Source organism: Lepidochelys kempii, chromosome 5, assembly GCF_965140285.1.
Source record: "Lepidochelys kempii isolate rLepKem1 chromosome 5, rLepKem1.hap1, whole genome shotgun sequence".
NCBI lineage: Eukaryota > Metazoa > Chordata > Testudines > Cheloniidae > Lepidochelys > Lepidochelys kempii.
In genome coordinates this window covers 135,133,638-135,153,386 of record NC_136384.1, presented here as the reverse complement: position 1 = coordinate 135,153,386, position 19,749 = coordinate 135,133,638, and the positions used below count along the sequence as shown (strand labels likewise).

General features: G+C 49.1%; 1 protein-coding gene across 2 annotated transcripts in view; it reads left to right on the top strand.

Moving 5' to 3' along the window:
• CORO2A (coronin 2A) overlaps positions 1 to 7,872 on the top strand; it is an 85,119-nt gene extending 77,247 nt beyond the window's left edge. For both annotated transcript variants that reach the window (XM_073346008.1, XM_073346007.1), the window contains exons 9-12: positions 1,557 to 1,669; positions 4,641 to 4,731; positions 5,015 to 5,286; positions 6,880 to 7,872. In XM_073346008.1, coding sequence (XP_073202109.1) covers positions 1,557 to 1,669; positions 4,641 to 4,731; positions 5,015 to 5,286; positions 6,880 to 7,011 — 608 coding nt within the window. In that variant the 3' untranslated portion in view covers positions 7,012 to 7,872. The remainder of the gene's footprint in view (positions 1 to 1,556; positions 1,670 to 4,640; positions 4,732 to 5,014; positions 5,287 to 6,879) is intronic.
• Positions 7,873 to 19,749: the final 11,877 nt, after the last annotated feature.

Below are 19,749 nucleotides of genomic sequence, written 5' to 3'. Positions count from 1 at the left end.
AGTTTGTATTGAGGTTCTTGAAAATCGTGCTCCTCTCACTGATCTCATCATGAATGACAGCTCCAAGAAAGTACACTGGTCCAAAGCTTTTCAAGAATTGAAAGAACACCTCTGTACAGAACCAGTCTTATTCAGTCCAGACTTCTCCAAAGAATTTATTTTGCCGACAGATGCTTCCGATGTGGGACTCTGCGCTGGAAATAAAGAGGGAGGAACACCCAGTGCTCTATTTGAGCTGCAAGCTGTTCCCACGAGAACAAGCCTACTCTGTCATAGAAAATGGGCCATAGACTCGCTCCGATACTATCTCCTGGGAAACCCATTCAAACTCATCACCGACAATGTCCTGTTAAGATGGCTAAACACCATGAAGGACACAAACCCCCGGCCTGATATGCTGGTACCTGTCTCTCCAGCTCTACGTGTTCCAAATTCAGCATCGAGATAGAAAAGCTCACCAGAATGCTGACTTCTTTTCTAGAGAAGGGGGGGAGCAATTGGATGGCCCCAACTCCCCTGGCTCCATCTTGAGGGGGAGGGTGTGTGACGGGGTGTACAAACCCCACACTGAGCAACAAGGGCATACGGGCTCATTTTGGGCTCAGCCAGCCCCGCCCCGCCACACCTGCAGCAAACGCTCCATCTGCTGGAAGAATTAAAAGGCAGCGAATTAGCTCAGTTGGGGAGCAGCACTGAAGGTGAGCAGACCTGCAGCCTATAGCTCCAGCAGAGCAGAGCAAAACGAAAGCTAAAGGCTCTGAAGCAGCTGCCCAGAGGGGCCCTCCGTGAAGAAAGGGAGGACCCTCTTTAGAGACAAGCAGAGAGGGAAGTATCGTGTGGCCCTGGACAGTGGCGACTACCTCCTGCTTCCTTTTGATTTGATTTTCCCACCAGGCGAAGGCCTTGGACTGAGGTGAATCCAGGGGAGGAGACGAGAGGAAGAGGCCGAGGGAGAACAGCCTTAAGTAGTCTTGGTTGCCAGGTTACTGGTAGCCCAAGGGGCCCTGGGTCGGAGCCTGATGGAGTGGAAGGGCCCAGGCTCCCTTCCCCACAACCCCCTTGGCAGTCCAGGGTTGTGGCTGTGACCACTATGCCATGCTTCCCAACCAGACTCTGAGTGGAGACCATTACAATTTTTATTATCACACTTCCACTTTATGTGCCAAAGTCATTAATGAAAACGATCAATAAGATTGGTCCCTGAAGTGGGATCACTGGCAGTCGGGGGTGCAGACCCCCCTACCCCTCTCCATGTCTGTGCAGCCAAGGTAGCCCATCATCAGGTGCTTGAAGCCTGTCTGCTTCAGAAGGAATCCAGCTCTCAACCAAACATACTGTCTCACTTAGGGAGATGGGAATTCCCCCCAGGGTCCCACAGCCATTTGTCCAGTACAAGCCAGCTGGCTCTTTGTAATGTCACTTGAAAAGAGAAGGGGCTGTACCTGCCCTCTGAGGCATGTGTCCGGCGGGAGGGTCAATACGCCCGCATGGGATGTTTGCTGGTGGAAGGGCGCTGTTACAAACCCCACCTGCCATTTCTTCTGCTCTCTCCTCAGGAATCATGCCAAAGAGGGGCCTTGACGTGTCGGCCTGCGAGATCTTCCGGTTCTACAAACTGATCCCAGGCAAAAGCCTGATTGAGCCCATCTCTATGATTGTGCCTCGCCGGGTAGGTGTGCATCAGCAGCCCTCTCACTCACAGCCACTGTGCCTGATAGTGCACTACTGAGCCGGGAGGGGGAGGCGCGGGCTGAGCGGGTTTCCTTTGTAAGCTCTGTGGCCTAGAACCGACCAGAGCAGGGAGCTGACAGGGCAAGGCAGCACCTTGTTTATATAGGAACTGTGCATCATTTGGGGACATTGAGGTATAACTGGGGTACGTTTTGTACCCAGGGCTGCTGTTTTGGAGATCAGCCCGTTGGGGACCCCCTGGGCAAAACCTGGACAATGACTGGGCTCGGGGTCACCCTGATGGAGAGTGATGGTTGGGTAAGAGGACCTGGAGAAAACCAGGAGTGGGGAAAGAGAGTGCATGCTTCTGGGCTGCTGTACTTCTCTGGGGGGTAGGGCGTCTGTGGAGGGTCATTCGTTTCTAAAAGAGCTGAGCTGAAAGAAGCAGCTGTACCCTGCGGAGGGAGCGGAGCAGCTGTGGGGATCTGGTCCTCAGCGGAGAGCTGGTGTTTACGGGCGGAGTGGAGTAGCTGTCCCAGCATGCTGCGAGCTCCCGATCACACCCAGAGGCTGGAGCAGTGCAGCAGTTTGACTAGCTGATGGAGAGCAGCTGGTCAGAGGGGATGGCTCATTCTGCGGGTGGGTTTAGTTTGGGACTGTGACTCCTGCACGTTAGGGTAGTGGTGATAGAAATCGGTACGTGATAAGGTTTATACAAGTTCACCCTGTCATTTCTCTTCCCTTTCTTCCATAAAGTTTTCCTGTTGAAAACCCTCTGGAAATGGGGAATAAATTGCCTATCAAAGGCACCGGAGTGCTATAGATCTACCTATAGGCTCCCAGGTTACTGGTTTGGGGCTCCAAGTGGAGTAATTTAAGTTTTAGAAAAAAAGCCTTTAAAAGTGCATCCCCAGCCCTTGATTGCTGCCAAGGCCACTGGCAGAAGGGTTGCTCCTTTCTGAGACTGCCTTGGAGCCAGGTGCTCGGCTGAGGTAAAGGGGGAATCTGCATTGAAGTAACAGCCCTGAGCTGATTCTCACCAGCCCGGGGTTTGGCACAGGTTGTTCCCTCCTGACACATCCTCATGGGCCTGTGCTTCAGAATGCAGGCACTGTTCTTCTCCTGCCTGGTGGCCCCCTGTGTCACCTTGTGTGGGGATGGAGTCACTGAAATGAGTGTGAATGGCTTGAGAACTGCCTAGCTGTGAACGTTCTCAAACACAGCCTCCCCAAGGAGAGCCATTTATAAGAAGGGCGGCATGACCTGATCGAGCACGGGTACCACCGGTACCAGGCTGTCTACACTGCGTGAGCTCCGGTGTAGAAGAAGCTGATAAATACGTCCAGCCTCAGCCCTGGTGCGATGACAGTGCAGGTGAGGCTGGAATCAGGAGCTCCTGTCACGTGCTCCCTGATCAGCTCATGTCCTGGCTCCGTGAGCTACTGAGTCTGACAGTGGAAGCTGCAGCCCCGTTTATAAACTGGCCAGGCTCTAACCAGGCAGGGCAAGAGGTACAGCTCCGGGGTGCAAGGCGAAGGAGGGGCATATGTGCGTATTACCCAGCCAGCCCAGTTCATAAGCTTATGGCAGCATTGTGCAGTCGGCTGGTCCCTCAGTGTGGAGAGGACATGCACCAGGCTTTGTAAACTGAGCTGGGGTTTCCCAAGCACTTCACACAAAATACACTGTCTTAGGTAAAGTATAAAACAGATTTATTAACTACAGACATATACATTTGAACTGATTACAGGTGGCAGGCATAAAAGATCAGAGAAAGTTCCTGAAGAAAATAAAAGATAAACACACAATCTAAATCTTAAACCTTATTACATTAAGTAGTATTTAGATCAGCAATTTTCTCACCCCACTGGATGTTACAGTTCTTAATGCACAGGCTTCTCTTAAGCCTGGACCAGTCTCCTCAGATGACCATTGTCTTCTCGGCATTCCTGTTGCTTCCAGCGTAGGTGGGGGAGGAGAAAGGCAAGGGCATATTGCAACTGTTTTCTGTTTTATATCCTTAGTCCTGATGCCGAGAAGACACTTGCCGAGACCTGTCTTGGTGGGCTTTGCTGAGTCACTGGGTGGAGCAATCTCCTGGTGTGATCTTGTGCAGCTGGTCATAGAGCTGAGCAGTCCCCATTGTGTGCTGCTTGGGCAGCTGTCATGGACTGTAAATCCCTTGATTACAACTCCCCTGCTGATTAATGGTCACTGAGCACCCTTCTGGGCGCGGTTTGCCTTCTCCGTATGTCACTAGCGAACTTACAACATATTTTGGTAACAACCGTACAGCAAAATCTCATAACTTCATACACACTAATGACGATATACATATTTGGACAGAAGAACAGGTTTCAGGAGATCATGACCTTTCATATGATACCTTACATGGCATGTGTTGTATGAAATATCACAGCCATATGTGAATAATGAATATGGGAGTTGCAGGGTGCCATTTTGAGGTACAGTGTATCACACTACTCCAGCACTTTCAAACCATCCAACTCCTTCCTGCTTGTGCTTTGTCTTTAATATCCACCCTGGCTGAAATCCTGACCCTACTGAAGTTAATGGGAACTTTGTCACTAACGCCAGTGGTGGCTGGATTCCCCCTTCATATGGTGCTTGCATAAATAACAGTCTTACTGAAATGAACTAAAAAGTGTCTTGCAAAATTCCCCTCTTCCAATGCAAGTAAGTGTTTGAGCAAAGGAGAGGAATGTCTCCGGCTATTTTGTCGTCACCCTCCTTCTAGTAAAGGGGAGCCACATGGATTTGGTGTCAGGCCTAGTAAATTTTCATGGCAAATTTGAAGGTCATAAACAAAACGGGGCTGTTGGGATCAGTCATTGTGAAATGCTCCCATGGCTATTCTCTCAGGCTGAGAATTCTGCTTCCCAGTGACATGCTGAAGCTGTCCGTAGCTGGCAGGGGCAGCTGTGACTGTACTGTCTGTGTATTTGCAGTCGGAGTTGTACCAGGAAGACATCTACCCGCTGACAGCTGGAGCCCAGCCAGCACTCTCGGCGCAGGAATGGCTGAATGGAATTAACAAAGGTCAGGCTTGCAGAAAGAGGAGAGTCAAACATTGATTAGATTGTCTGGTGTAGACACACAATGTCATTAGCTATTTTACCCGTTGGCTATTGGAAAACCATGGCAGAGGGAAAAACATGTCAGTAACAAATCTCTACTGTAAGTGGCGCAGAGCCATCTCTGTTGTGTATTGCCTTTGGAAATAACTCCACACTTGAGCCTGATTATTTGAACCTACAGATCTCCTGTGTTTTGTTCAGTGCTGATGGGATGTGTGCTAACCATTCACCTACTTGCATTGTAGGTCCTGTCCTGGTATCTTTGAAACCAGGCTCTGAAATCCTGAATTCCTTGCCACAATTTCCTAAGAAAGAACCATCACTGCGGTCCACAGAATCAAACTGGTATCAGGACAGGACAGAAAGAATGGCAATGAAGGAAATTCAGAAGCAAAGTGGGATCCAAGAAAATAGAGGCCAGAAAAAAGTGGAAGAAAGATTGCAGGAAGACAGACAAATGCGGCTTTCAAATGGCTTCGACTTATTCGAGTGTCCTCCACCCAAAACCGAGAATGAGGTCTGGCTGTGGGAAAGCATGTGGGCATGGGGGGAGAATTACATACAGCTGGCAAAGCATGCAAACTGCAGAATGTTTTGAACTGAAAAACAATGCCAAAGGTCTGCAGTGTGGGACTTGGGTGCATTAGCAGAGCTAAAGAAACCCCCCACTTCACTGCCAGCATGCCGGGCACACAACTAGCACTGGCCAAGACCTGTCCATGTCCCTACCCCCCAGGAGTTCACAATGTACACAGACAAAGGAATGGTTACCATGGCCATTGGACAGATGGGAACTGAGCCCCAGAGAGACTGATCTACAGCTGAAGGCAGCTTACGTCGACCTAACTCTCCAAGTGTCCACACTAAAATATAGCTCCCACAGATGTAAAGCACCTACCACGCTGACTTAATAACCTCACCTCTGTGAGAGGCATAGCCCTTAGGTTGATGTCATTGTCAGGGTCAGTGTAGACACTGTGTTATTTCCATTGCCTGTTGGCTGTCAGCCCTGCGCAGGGCTCGCAGCTGGAACCCGCCCTGGGCTGTCAGCCAGTCCCAGGGCTCCCTTTCACAGCAGGGAGCCTACCAGAAGTGAAATTGACATTCTTGTCGGTTTCATGGCTGCTATGATTTCACATTTGGTCTCTGGCTGTCAGCCCCGGGGCGAGAGGGCTCTGGCAGGTGAGCTCTGCACGACTGTCAGTGCCCCACACTCCGACTGTCAGTGCCCCACTTCAGTAAGTGCAAGCTCTTCTGGTGAGGACGTACACTGCCAGCAGAAGGAGGGTCGTGTGGACCGCAACAGCCAATTGAATTACTGCAGTGGCTGTAGGTGGACCTAATGTAAATTGACCTAATTTTGTAGTGTAGACAGGCCCTCAGTGTCTACACTTAAAATGTACGTCCCACCGATGTAACTCACCCACTATACTGATTTAATACTCCACCTCCGCAAGAGGTGTAGTGCTTCGATCAATGTAGTTAGGTCAGTGCAGCATCAGTGTAGACACCGTGTTGCTTACGTTGTGTGTGGATGCCTTTCAGAAGCCATCACACTCACAGTTAAATCGATGCAAGCGTTCCGGGTGAGGGTGCGCACTGCTGACACAAGGAGCGTAGTGTGGATGTGTAAAAGCGATTTAATTACTTTGGTGGCTGTACATTGATGTAACTTAGGTCGACTTAATTTTGTAGCGTAGACTTACCCTGACTGACTTGCCTAAGGGCGCACGGGGAGTCAGTGGCATAGCCTGGAATTGGACCCAGGTGTCCTGAGTGCCAGGGCAGTGTTTTAGCAACCAGCCCATTGGTGGATTGGAGTCACCTTGCCTGGGGGTGGGGTGGGGTGAAAAGAAATGCATATTCTTCTGTCTCTTTCCTTTCCTGTGTGTTTCGGACGTAGAGCTTTGCTGGGACCTGGCCAGGGCAAGGTACCTAGTCTAAGCTGTCAGGTAGTGGCAGCAGTGCCTAGCTGCTTTGGGAGGGTCTGGGCACCCTGGTTTTTGCTCTGGTGCTGTAGAGCTGCAGGCGAGCAGAGACGTTCATGTGCATTTTGCCTAGACCCAGCTGGGGCACAACAGAAATAACCAGAATGCGGTTTGCTTTACAGCTGCTGCAGATGTTTTACCGCCAGCAGGAAGAAATCCGGAGACTGCGAGAGCTGGTTAGCCAGAGGGACATCCAAATCAAACAGCTAGAACTGGAGATTAAAAACATCCGCATGGACTCAGGCAGGTACTGAGGCGACAGGCCCACTCTGCAGCCATGGCATGCACTGTGCTTGCAGCAGACACCGTGCTGCCTCACGAGAACGACTCGTTTATGTTTTGCATTGGGAAAAAGGAGGTGAATGCAGTGCAGACTTCCTCTGGCTCCGGTAGGACGGCAGGCGGGTGGCTGCGTGCTGCATGTGGATCTGCTTGGCTGCTCTACAGTTCTCTCACGGCAGGTGTTCCCAGGTTAAAGGTGCTTCTAGAGCTGCAGCCAAGTCCGAGGAGACCGAGGCTGGAGCCGTGCAGGAAAGGCTCTGGTCTGCGGCCTCCCTGTGACTCCCCTGTACACCGCAAGGGCGCTGGAGCAGGGCTGCAGCCTCCTTGTGACTCCCCTGCATCCTGCAGGCCTACGGCTTTACGCATGGGGCCTGCCGTCAGCCTGTGCTTGGACTGCAGCTGCAGTGGCCTTGCCCTCCATGGCAGGTGGGAACGGCTGCCAGTGCCAGAGAAGCGCTGTACGGAGTGGAGCCCTCAGCCGTAGCCCCTATCTCAGAGGAACCATCACGACACCCAGAGGGGAACTGGCCCCTGCTGCTGCTCTTCCCCTGGCCCCCACAAAAAGTGTTTAGTGGGGAGGGTCATGAGAGCAATGAACTCCTGCTGCAGGCTGGACACTGCCTCCCCTTGTTCTGGTGCAGCAGAAAGCCCCCAGGGCAGGCTGGATAGCAGCCCCTGTCCCCTACAGGGGCTAATCCAGCCCAGGGGCACCGGAACGGGGGGGGCCAGAGGCCATGGCTCCCATCACTTTTAAAAGTGGGAGGGTATAGCCGCTTTTTTCCTGTCTTAAGGGCGGTGGAGAAGAGCAAGCGGCTGGCAGGGCCTTGCGGGGGAAGAGGTGGAGTAAGGGTGGGGCCCTGGGGGAAGGAGTGGGGGTGGGGCCGCAGTTCAGGCACCAGTGGCCACTCCACTTCTCGTGAGCTTCTGGCGCTCCTGATCCAGCCCCAGGGAGATCAGGCTGCATGCTGGCATGAAGGCCTGTGGGCACAAGGGGTGATGTCAAAGGATAGCACACTGCACTAACAAGGGACGGGATTATGTCACACAGTGCTCTCCGTGCTTCCTGGAGGAGGGCAATGCAGGGGAGCTCTGCCCAAGACATGCCTCCCAGGGCACATAGGCAATGAGACTGCCAGCCTCACTGTTTTAGGCCTTAATCTCCCAGAAGCATGAGATAGTCACTGAAGGCAAGTGGGTGCTGAAAATCCACGTGGCTACTGTGAGAACATCTCTGCCCCCTGCACAAGGGCTGGGTCAGGGAGTGTCCCTGCCATAAAGCCAGTACCGGAGACCTGGACAGGCTCTGCCTGATGCTGCCGTCTTCTCCTTGGGGTCACCTCAAGCTCCACGACTCTAAAGCTGAGGTTAATATCTCCCCTGATGTTTCCCCTCCTCTGGCTTACTGTTAACAGCTAACTGCTCTGCATAGAGCTCTGTAGGCCTGCACTGCACTACGCTGGATGCCACAAGCCTTCAGTGCACCACACATGGTGGTCTAGGGTTGCCCTGCTGTACAAGGCACTGCAGGCCTGCACTGCACTATACTGGATGTCATAGGCCCACACTGCACTGCACAGGGCACTGTAGGGCTGCACGGCCCTGTAGGGCCGCACTGCACATAGGGAGTGACAGCCCAGAGTCATGTTAACTGTGGCACAAATCTGTTGGGCCCAGCCGGAGACTTGGGCCCATTGCTTGCCCCAAACAGCTTGACACTCTCCAACCTTCCCATTAAAGAGGCTTGAAGCCCTTATCTGTCTGTGAGGCTTCCTTCTCCTCCTTGTACATGCAGCCCATTGCCAAACCTGCAGCCATCTCTGCACTATCTCAGCTTTGTCCCATGTCCTCTCCTGCCTTAACACCTGCAACTTCCCCTTCCCTGGCCTCCCCCAGTCCCATCCTGTCCCCCCGCCCCCCTCACCACAGGGGCACCCACATCATTTTCCTGACCTGACTTCCCTACCTGCCTGGATGCCCCATTGCTTCCGGCCACTTTTGGCTCAGCCTCTGCCTACTGCTGGGCTCTGCTGCCTCATCTGCTCCTCTCTGTACCATCCAAAGTGCACATCCACCCCCTCTTCTGCCTCCTTCAGTCATGCCTCATTGCAGCTCCTTCCACGCTGTCCCATCCACTGTGTCTGCAACAGCTTCCCAGCCACTGCCCTGTACCCCAACACCGTGCACTGCAGTGTCAGGCTTCTGGCCCTGCAGGGAAGGTGTGGGTCAGTTACAGGCCTGGCCCTGACAGCTCCCACCTCTGATGCTATGTAAACAGAAAGCAAGGAGGTAGGCGGGAGCCGGCTTTCACCTGCACTCCGATAAGGGGAGTCCGTCTGCTGGGGAATGGGTGGGAACAGGGCTGCATGCCAGGTCCAGTCTCTGAACTCAACCATTTTCCAAGTGAAAGAAAGAAAAATGGCTGTATCTAAAAGGCACTGCAACAACTGCAAGAGAGAATTGAGGGCTGTGTCCTGCAAAACTCCCATGGGCCCAGAACTTGCTAGCCCTGACTCCCAGGAGAATGCCCTGAAGAGACGTGTTTGCAGGGTTGGGCCCAAACATGCTTAAACTCTGGTACATAGGAGTCAAAGAAGACCTGCAATAGCCTCTCCTTTAGCTGTGTGGCAGGGAGAGTTCACACAGCCTCATGCAGCTCTAAATAAGAGCCAATGAACGTAGGTGCTTAAATCAGTCACACACTTCCTTGCTTCACTGTAAACTGGTCCCCTCTATTGGCCAAGGGGGAAACTCTGTTCTTCTTTTAATAGTGGCCCTGTGTGTGCTCCACCACACCTGCATACATGCCTCTCAAGCCCTTGGGCAGAGATTTTCCATTGGCAGCATCTGTCCAACCACGCCTGTGCTCTGCACCCGTGCTTCTCAAGCTAGCTGATGTGGAGGACTGGCAATTTTCTCCCCCCAATGTGCAAGCAGACCAGCAGCCGACAGGTCACGGACTGGCACCGGTCTGCGGACCACCACTTCGAGTAGCACTGCTCTACGTGACCTTGTGGCGTCACCATCCTGCCAACGAATAAACAGGCAGATGAGAAATATTATTTTGATCCCAGGGACTCAGGATATTTGTTCTCCTGCTGCCCCTCACCGCAATTCCCTTGTAATGGATGCTGTAAAAGAGTGGGGTAAGGGGTATTACTCCAGGTTTACTCCTTATGGTAAGAACCAGGAAAGGTTTGACTTTTTGGATGAAAGGCATACTCATCTGCAACCCTCCAATTTTGGACTGCAAACAGCCAATTGTGGCCAAGTATGATTACACAAATAACAAGTTTGCATTCTTTATTGAACATCTTCCACAGAAGCACAGAGAACACTTCCAGGCCATCATTAAATAGGGTCAGTTATTAGCCAGAACCTCTCTTCATGTGTCTTTAGATCAGAGGTGGGCAAACTACGGCCCGCAGGCCACATCTGGCCTGCAGGACCGTCCTGCCTAGCCCTTGAGCTCCCAGCTGGGGAGGCTAGCCCCCCGCCCCTCCACTGTCATCCCTCCTCCCCTGCAGGTGTTGTTTACCGCACAGCAGGCTCCACCTGGGCCCAGTGTCTTCCAGTCCTGCCGCTCTGAGTGGCATGGTAAGGGGGCAGGGAGCGGGGGGGGTTGGATAACGGGTACGGGGTCCCAGGGGGAAGTCAGGGGACAGGGAGCAAAGGGTGGTTCAATGGGGCAGAGGTTCTGGGGGGGGGGGGGGGGGGGGGGGCGGTCAGGGGACGGGAGCAGGGGGGTTGGATAGGTGTGGGAGTCCCAGGAGGCCTGTCAGGGGTTGGGGGTGTGGATAGGGGTTGGGGCAGTTAGGGGGCAGGTGGGGTTGGTTAGAGGGTGGGGTCCTGGGAGGTGGGGTTGGAAGTGGGAGATGGCAGGGGCCAGGTTGTTTGGGGAGGTACAGCCTTCCCTACCTGACCCTCCATACAGTTTTGCAACCCCAGTGCGGCCCTTAGGCCAAAAAGTTTGCCCACCCCTGCTTTAGATGCTGCTGCTAGATTCATTTGCACAGTGTTTGTCACGTGCAGGGTGTCATGACTCTAGTCGTTGGGGTTTCTGAGGGAGGTTCAGAATATGTTGAGGACCTCCCCTCTGACAATCAAAAGCTCTTCTTGGGAGCTCCAGAAGAGTCCCTGCACATGCTGAAGGACTCCAGGGCAACATTCAGGTCTCTGGATATATACACCCCTACAAACGAGATTTAGCAGGTCTCAAGCTGCCCAGAGATCACACCCAGCTCAGTTCTCTAGTTTTCACAGAGCCACCAAACCTACTAGAAAGAGACAAGGGTTCCAGAGGAAACTAGCTTCTCACTCTCCTTTAGTGAGTGCCCAGTTGTCATTAAAACAGCATTTTTGACAGGTTTGACCTCCCTCCACTCCAGTTTGCAAGCAATGCAACCTTTTACCCACCTCTCCTCTTTTGGAGCCCACCTTCCCATTTCAAACAGGCCTGGTGATATGTTACAACAAAACAAGTGGGTGAGCACCATCCACTTCACATCCCCCCACCCTGTCCATCTTCAGGGACCCCTCTCATGAGACTATACTGAGCCATGAGGCACACTCCTGCCTTCATTTAGGAGCAACAGAACACATCCCATCCCCTCACACAGGAAAGGGGTTTTACTCAAAGTATTATCTTGTACCAAAGAAGGATGGAAGGTGGGGGTCTGACCTCAGATCTAAAAACAACCGAACAAATTTGTAAAGCCTCCAAAGTTCAGGATGGTGACTCTGGCAGCTATAATTCCCTCTCTACAACCAGGAGATAGGCGTTCTTGTAGTCAAGGGTTGAACGCCCCGCCTGCTTTCAGGGCTGGTTCAGAAGGAACAATTCCTCAACCAAAGACAGCTTGGACAGACAAGTCCCATCCAGGTAAATGACTCCCTGGACTGGTGGAAGAATCAACTCTTTGTGTGCGCAGATGTCCCTTTCATCCACCCAGCTCTGACAATAACTGTGACAATGGATACATCACTGTTGTGAGGGTATTGAGATGTGCTCCCCACCCTAACTTGGAGCAGATGGTTGTCTCAGGAAGCCAGTCTCCTGTTGGAACTCAGCGCTGACAGGAATGCCTGTCTTCCATTCATATGTCTCATCAAGGGCAAATCCATCAGGATCATGATGGATAATGGCAAGATCCCCTCCCTGTGCGCCAAAGTTATAAAATTGTGGAACTGGTGTATAGCCCATCAGATTCAGATCTCAGTCCTCTCCCTTCCTGGAGCCAAGAATGTCACAGCAGATATGCTCAGCAGGTGCTTCTCCAAGGGCTATGAAAGGGAGTTGGACTCCCAACTTCTTCACAGGACACTCCAGAGGTGGGGACTTCCCAAGGTGGACCTATTTACCACATTCAACAACAAGAAGTGCTCCCTTTTCTGCTCAAGAGGAAGCTTAGGTTGCCTCTCTTTGGGACATGCTTTTCTCTTTCTCTGGTTGAAGGGCCTGTTGTACGCATTCCTCTGACACCACTAATTCTGGCAGATGAATAAAATCAGACAGGACAAGGCCAGGGTTATCCTCACAGTATCAGCTTGGCATTAATCTGCTTCACCTGTGTGTGCAACTGGGATTCAATCTTACTGCTGTCCCCTCATCTCCTCTCCCAGGATGCAAGTTGGGTGCTTCACCCCAACCTGGGGGCCCTCTGTCTCCAAGCATGGCTCCTAGATGGTTCACTGGATTAGAATCCATCTGCTCAACAGGAGTACATCCGGTATTACTAAAATAGTAGAAGGGAGTCAACTCAAATTACATATCTTCAGAAATGGAAAAAGTTCAACCACCGATGTCAGCATCACCTCCTTGTGCTTGAATCTTGGCTGCTCTCAGTCATCTTGGGTTATCTGCTGTATTTTAAAATATTGGGTTTATCAATGAGTTATATTAAGATTCATCAGGCTGCTAGATCAGCATTTCATTCCCACTAGAGGGGAATTCTGTGTTTGCTCCCCCAGTGTCCTCCAGTTTTATTAAGGGTTTCAGGAAACTTTACCCCCAGGTTAAGGATCCTGCTCCAACTTGGGACCTCAACCCGGTACTTAGATACTTTATGGGACCTGCATTTGAGCCTGTGGAACCCTGGTTCATCTCTCTATTACTCCTGGGGGGATTCTGCGCACGCACACAGACACACAATTCTGCAAATTTTATTTGTCAAAATAATCTACTATAATCACACCAGTTTCAATTGTTTTGGTAAATTATTTAAACTACAAAACAGAAAAAAGTCACAACAATTAAGCATTTCCTAAACACATGAAAGTTACAAATACTTGGTAACTAATACCCTGCATTCCAGTTATAATCCTGGATTTTCATTTAAATTACATTAGAGAACACCAAACAGGAAAAAAAAAATTAGACTATCATTTTAACTTGCTCAGACTTTCACACACGGTTTTGCTAATCATGGTCCTGGACCTAGCTGGGTACTTTGGGAAGTGCTTGGTTCTGATTATCCTGATGTTTTATTGATTACTTGGTAAATGTTTTATTTGCCCTCAAGTTTTTTGTTTTTTTTTGTTTTTTTAAAAAGGGGTAGGTAAAAAAAATCTAACCCTATTGTGCCACTTTGGCACAGGAAAAAAGTGAGAAAGCACATAGATCTTCCTAGCTGATTCCCTTACTGTCATTTGTAAGGCTTTACATCACTCTGGCAATGTAGGGGGCTTTAAAACTTTTACAGGTTTTTTCCCCTCTTGAGGGCATTGACCGAGAATGGGAGCCAGTAACTAACAATGGAATAATTAACAAGGTTACATTTCTGCCTTAGAGAATGAGAAATTAACCAGCAACAGAAATTAACCAGCAACAGAAACATTAACAAAATGTGGTTTTTTTTACACAAAAGCTATTTTCTTTAACTTAAACAATTTTTCAATTCTCAAGAAGGTACATTTTACTAGGTAGGCAGGCTGCTGTACTTCTGCCTTGGGGACAGAGCCTTCCTCCTGCGTAACAAAAAAGATCTGCTCTCCTCCATGCCCCTTGGGCTGCAGTATCCAGAGAGAGAGGGACAGAGCTTCTTGCTTGTTAGCCAAGCCCACCCCTTGAGGTGATCATCCCCATCCCCTGCAGAGTCCCCATCCCCTGCAGAGATTTGCGTCTCTGAAGCTGCTCCAGGCATGCGGGAACAGCCGCGCTGCCGGGGAAGAGATGCGTGTCCCCCTGCAGATTTCTTTTGCATTTTTCTGTGTGGGGGGTATAGAAATGTGGGCTATATGAACTCTGCGCCCCAACATGGGCGCAGAGTTCTGCCAGGAGTAATCTAGGAAGATGGCCTTTCTAATACCTACCATGTCAGCCTGCAGGGTGGGAGAGATTGGAGCCTTAACGGTATTTTTCAGGGACAAGATCTTATGGCCACATCCAAAGTTCTCACCTAAGTGCTGTCAGATTTCCATCTTAAACAAGTATATTTATCTACCAATATATTTTCCTAAACTCCAGAGACCACATGAGACCTCCTTTCATACCTTAGATGTACGTTGGTCATTTGCCTTTTACCTGCATAGGACCAAGCAATTTCGGAAATCACAGAAAAAAGGAGTATCTGTGGCACCTTAGAGACTAACCAATTTGAGCATAAGCTTTCGTGAGTGTAGCTCACGAAAGCTCATGCTCAAATAAATTGGTGAGTCTCTAAGGTGCCACAAGTCCTCCTGTTCTTTTTGCGAATACAGACTAACCCGGCTGTTACTCTGAAACCATCCATCACAGAAGGATCTAGGGGGTCCATGATTTCTTCCCAGAGACTGTCGAGAGGGATCTTTGGGAATACTGTTGCTTACCATGATCCAGCTGGTACTTTGGCTCCCTGGAGGACAATAGCACACTACCAGATCCCAGACAACTTCCAGAGAGTGTTACCCAAAAACATGCCATATCCAAGCAGAGCGGCTACATGGACATCAGTGCATACCTTTACTGAACACTGCACCTTGGTCCATACCCCCAGCTGGGATATGGCACTTGGTTCTGTTGTACTGTCTTCAGTCTTGGACTGGATTCCAAAGCTCCCTGTGAGGATACTGCTCAGAAGTCACATGAAGTGGGGCACCTATAGGGCCGTTATCTGCAATAACTGTGGTTTTTTGAGATGTGTCCCCCTATGGGTGCTCCACTACCTGTCCTCTGTCCCCTCTGCTTTGGGCTGTTCTTTGTTGGACAGTGGGAGAGAGAAGGAACCAAGGGTGATTTGCCCACACAACCCTCAGAGCGTGCCACAAGGTTGTATAGAGCGCATGCGTGGGCTGAACAAACAGTGCTACCAGAAAATCTCGAATCAAGGGCTCAAGTGGTTCATGTGCCCCTGAAATGGAGCACCCATAGGGGCACCCATCTTGAAGAACATCAGTTAACGTCACAAGGTGAGTAACCCTTTCTTCATAGGCCACACTACTTTATACTTGGCTTTCCTCATCGGCCTTGCCATACTGTGGTGCAAAAGAAATACTAGTTATGCTGGCGGTTGTTTTGTATGGAGACCTCACCTCTCTGTATGGTTCAGCATCACCGTTCATTGCAGGGGTGGCTGCAGGGCTGGACATATGCACCCGAATCATCATTTCCAAAGGTTAGGCAAATTAGAGTCGGGCATTTTTTTTTTTTTTAAAACCAGAGATGAGATACTGTGTGCAGCTCTGAAAAGGAACATTTCAACAACAGGTTTTCATGGAAACTTCCAGGCATCCTTTGTGTGATAAATCATCATTTTCCAACCAGCTCTGATAAAAACTAGACACATCAGAGACAACCTTATTGATAAATGCAGTATCATGCCTTTTCATGCCAGGACAAGGTGTATTTTCTTTATTTTTAGTTTTGTTTTTCATTCAGAATAAATTATTTGTCAGGTAAAACAGGAAAATTATCTTTACAAGGCATTTGAGTCTTCTTACGGATTGTGTTTTTGTTTATCCATATGACCAGATTGCCTCGAAATTGATCAGGAATCATGGTTTTTAACCAATCAATAGACTTTTTGATCTCAATGTTTAGCTTGAAAAGATAATAGTTGTGTTTATTGTTTACTGTCAACCTTTCAGAGAACAACAACAACAAACATCTAATCAGCACTTGAATATGATCTTTTAAATAATACCTCTGTGTCAATGTAGACATTGAAATACAATTCATTCTGGAGCTGATGTTAGTCATAAATCTTTTACAGAAAGAAAAGTAATGGCAGCCATTGGTTTATGCTTGATTAACCTGTGCCTAAATGTGTGTGTGAATGATGATTGACATTGTTTCTTAAATTCCTTGTATCTTTGTAAAAAGTAGAAAAAAAAAAAGGGAACACACAAAAGGAAAATGGAATTGTGCAATGTGTAAAGCAAATATAACTAAAGAACAAAGAGCTGGCTAGAATTTTACTTTTTAATATATTAAGGGTTTGTTTTGCTAATGGTTAATTTACTTAAAGAAAAATTCAACACCAAGGACTACCTGAGCAGGCTTGGCAATGTGTTTCTCTGACTGTTCCCTTTGCTCATGCGGATGGGTGGCCTTATGTTAGTTGGCAGGTACAGTACATGTATATCTTCCTATGAACCTTCCCACCTAGGCACCCAGGTAGGGTACTCATCTCAGTGCCCTTTATACTGTATTATATTGGTGTGTTTAGCCAATTTCAAATAAAACTAATATTTAAACATTGAAATCTCTCTTGCTGCTAGGTATTTCCTGCCTTTCAACCATTACACTGTTCTGGGTACTGAAATGTTTATGCTGGACCCTAGACTTGAAGGAACCATAGCTAGGAGCTCAAGCTTTTAATACCTCAGCGAAGGGGTTTGAATTTCCCATAAAGGGAACCACAGAGACATTCCTCCTGTCTGAACTGGGGAGTGGATAGAGAGGAATTGCCAGCAAGAGAGAACTCTGCTCCTCCCCCACAAAGTAAGTATGCAGGTCTCTACTCCCTGGAGACACCCTGTTGTGCCAGGCTGCAGCTGAAGGAGCAATGGTGGCTCCCTGCCTTCGCAGTTGCAGTGTAACTCAATGCTCTGTACAGCACTTTGGGGTACAGTACTGTAATGGGCCAGATGGAACCAAAGTTAGAGCCAGATCTTCAGCAAATGGAAATCAGTGTCACTCTTCATGTGTTAGGGTTGGGTTTAGGCCTTAGGATGAGGTTGGGGTTAGAGGTAGGGTTAAGGGATAGGGGTTATGCTTTAGAGATAGGATTTAGGGTTAAAAGTGTTAGGATTAAGGGTTAGGGATTAGGAGTAGGGTTAGGGGTTTGAGTTTAGGGCTCAGGGTTTAGGATTGGGTTGGGGTTAAGGATGATGGTTAGAGGTTAGGGTCAGGGTTTGGAGTAAGGGTTATAGGGGAGGGTAGGCTTAGGTTAGGGGTTAGAAGTTGGGCTAGGTTTCAGTTAGGGTTGGCGTGAGGGGTAGGGTTAGAGTTAGGGTTTAGTGTAAGGATTCAGGGCTAGGGTTAGATTTGGGCTAGGTTTGAGTTAGGGTTTAACATTAGGGTTGTGTTTTGGGATAGGGTATGGGTTAGGGTTAAGATTATGGTTTTAGGGTTAGGGGTTAGTGTGACAGTGAGGTAGGGGTATGGTTAGGGTTTGGGTTACAGTTAAGGTAGGGGTTAGGGTCCAGTTTAAGGTCTATCATTTAGGTTTAAAGTTTAGGGTTTGGGGTGAGGGTAGGTGGTTAGGGGTGTGACGGGTTGGATCACAGAAACCCCCTTGGGCCTGCCAACTGATGTGCCAGGACTACTTCTGCCCCTGCCTTCCCGGGACTCCCGAACCCTGCCTGGTTGTGTCAGACATGCTTGCTGGCTACAAACACAGACCCAGGTCTGGACCATGTCCCACAAACTGCAGGCTTAACTGAAAGCAGCTTAAGAAGTGTTCCTGTCTCTAACACTCAGATGCTCAACTCCCAATGGGGTCCAAACCCCAAATAAATCAGTTTTACCCTGTATGAAGCTTCATACAGGGTAAACTCATACATTGTTTGCCCTCTATAACACTGATAGAGAGTTATGCACAGCTGTTTGCCCCCCTGGTATTAATACATACTCTAATCACTTTTTACTTATTAATTAACCTAAATACAAAAAGTAGGATTTAAATGGTTCCAAGTGATGACAGACAAAAAGTAAGTTACCAAACAAAAACAAAACATACAAGCCTATGCCTAATACAATAAGAAGCTGAATACAGATAAAGTCTCACCCTTAGAGAGGTTTCAATAAACCTCTTTTACAGACTGGTTTCAGAGTAACAGCCGTGTTAGTCTGTATTCGCAAAAAGAAAAGGAGGACTTGTGGCACCTTAGAGACTAACCAATTTATTTGAGCATGAGCTTTCGTGAGCTACAGCTCACTTCATCGGATGCATACCGTGGAAACTGCAGCAGACATTATATACACACAGAGATCATGAAACAATACCTCCTCCCACCCCACTGTCCTGCTGGTAATAGCTTATCTAAAGTGATCATCAAGTTGGGCCATTTCCAGCACAAATCCAGGTTCTCTCACCCTCTACCCCCCCCCCCCCCCCACAAACTCACTCTCCTGCTGGTAATAGCCCATCCAAAGTGACAACTCTCTTCACAATGTGCATGATAGCCTGGATATGTCTGAATATGTCCAGAGCTCTGCCAGTCAATTTTGCTATCAATGGGGTCATTTTTTGATCTTCAGGGATAGCATGGAGGGTGCACAGTCTCTCAAAGGTGATGAAATATTCTGTAGTATTGCTGGATTCATCATAGTGTGGACATAGTTGCTCCCATTTGTGGATTTTTGGGGAAGTGGAGCCAGCAGCTGAAGGGTTTTGTCTCTTCCACTCCATAACAGCCAGTTCATGCTTCTGGGCCTCAAACTGGGCCTGTATTTCTCAGTCTCTTAACTCCAGGGCTCTTTTGTCCCTGGCGGCTTCTGCTTCCATAACCCTTTTGTGGGCAGCTTCCTCCCTGGCTGCCTCTGTATTAATTTCCATTTGTTTTAACTCCAGAATTCTTTGTTCATTTTCATTCTCAGCCATTTGCAACCCATGCAGTTCTAGCTTTTTCTGAGTCTCACTCATGTTGCTGATTTTTCTGCCTCTATTCCCTTCCCCAAAATAAGCAAACAGAAAATAACAAACCAGTAACCACTTTGTCTATTCTCCAGCCACCACACCCAAGACTCACTTAAAATCATTACCAGTATCTCAAAGCAATCAGCTGTGCACAGACCCTGCTGACTATGCCACTGTGACTGGTTGAATCACAGAAACCTGCTTGGGGCTGCTAACTGATGTGCTAAGACTACTTCTGCCCCTGCCTTCCCTGACAGCTTGGGACTCCAGAACCCTGCCTGGTTGTGCCAGACACACTTGCCAGCTACAAACACAGACCCAGGTCTGAACCACATCTCACAAACTGCAGGAAAGCAGCTCAAGAAGTGTTCCTGTCTCTAACACTCAGATGCCCAACTCCCAAACAAAACAAAACATGCAAGCCTATGCCTAAGACAGTAAGAAGCTGAATACAGATAAAGTCTCACCCTTAGAGATGTTTCAGTAAGCGTCTTTTACAGACTAGCCGCCTTCTAGTCTGTATCCAGCAATCACTCACACCCCCTGTAGTTACTGTTCTTTGTCCCAGTTTGTTTCAGGTATCCTTTGGGGTAGAAAGGCTATTCCTTAAGCCAGCTGAAGACAAAATGGAGGGGTCTCCCAAAGCTTTATATA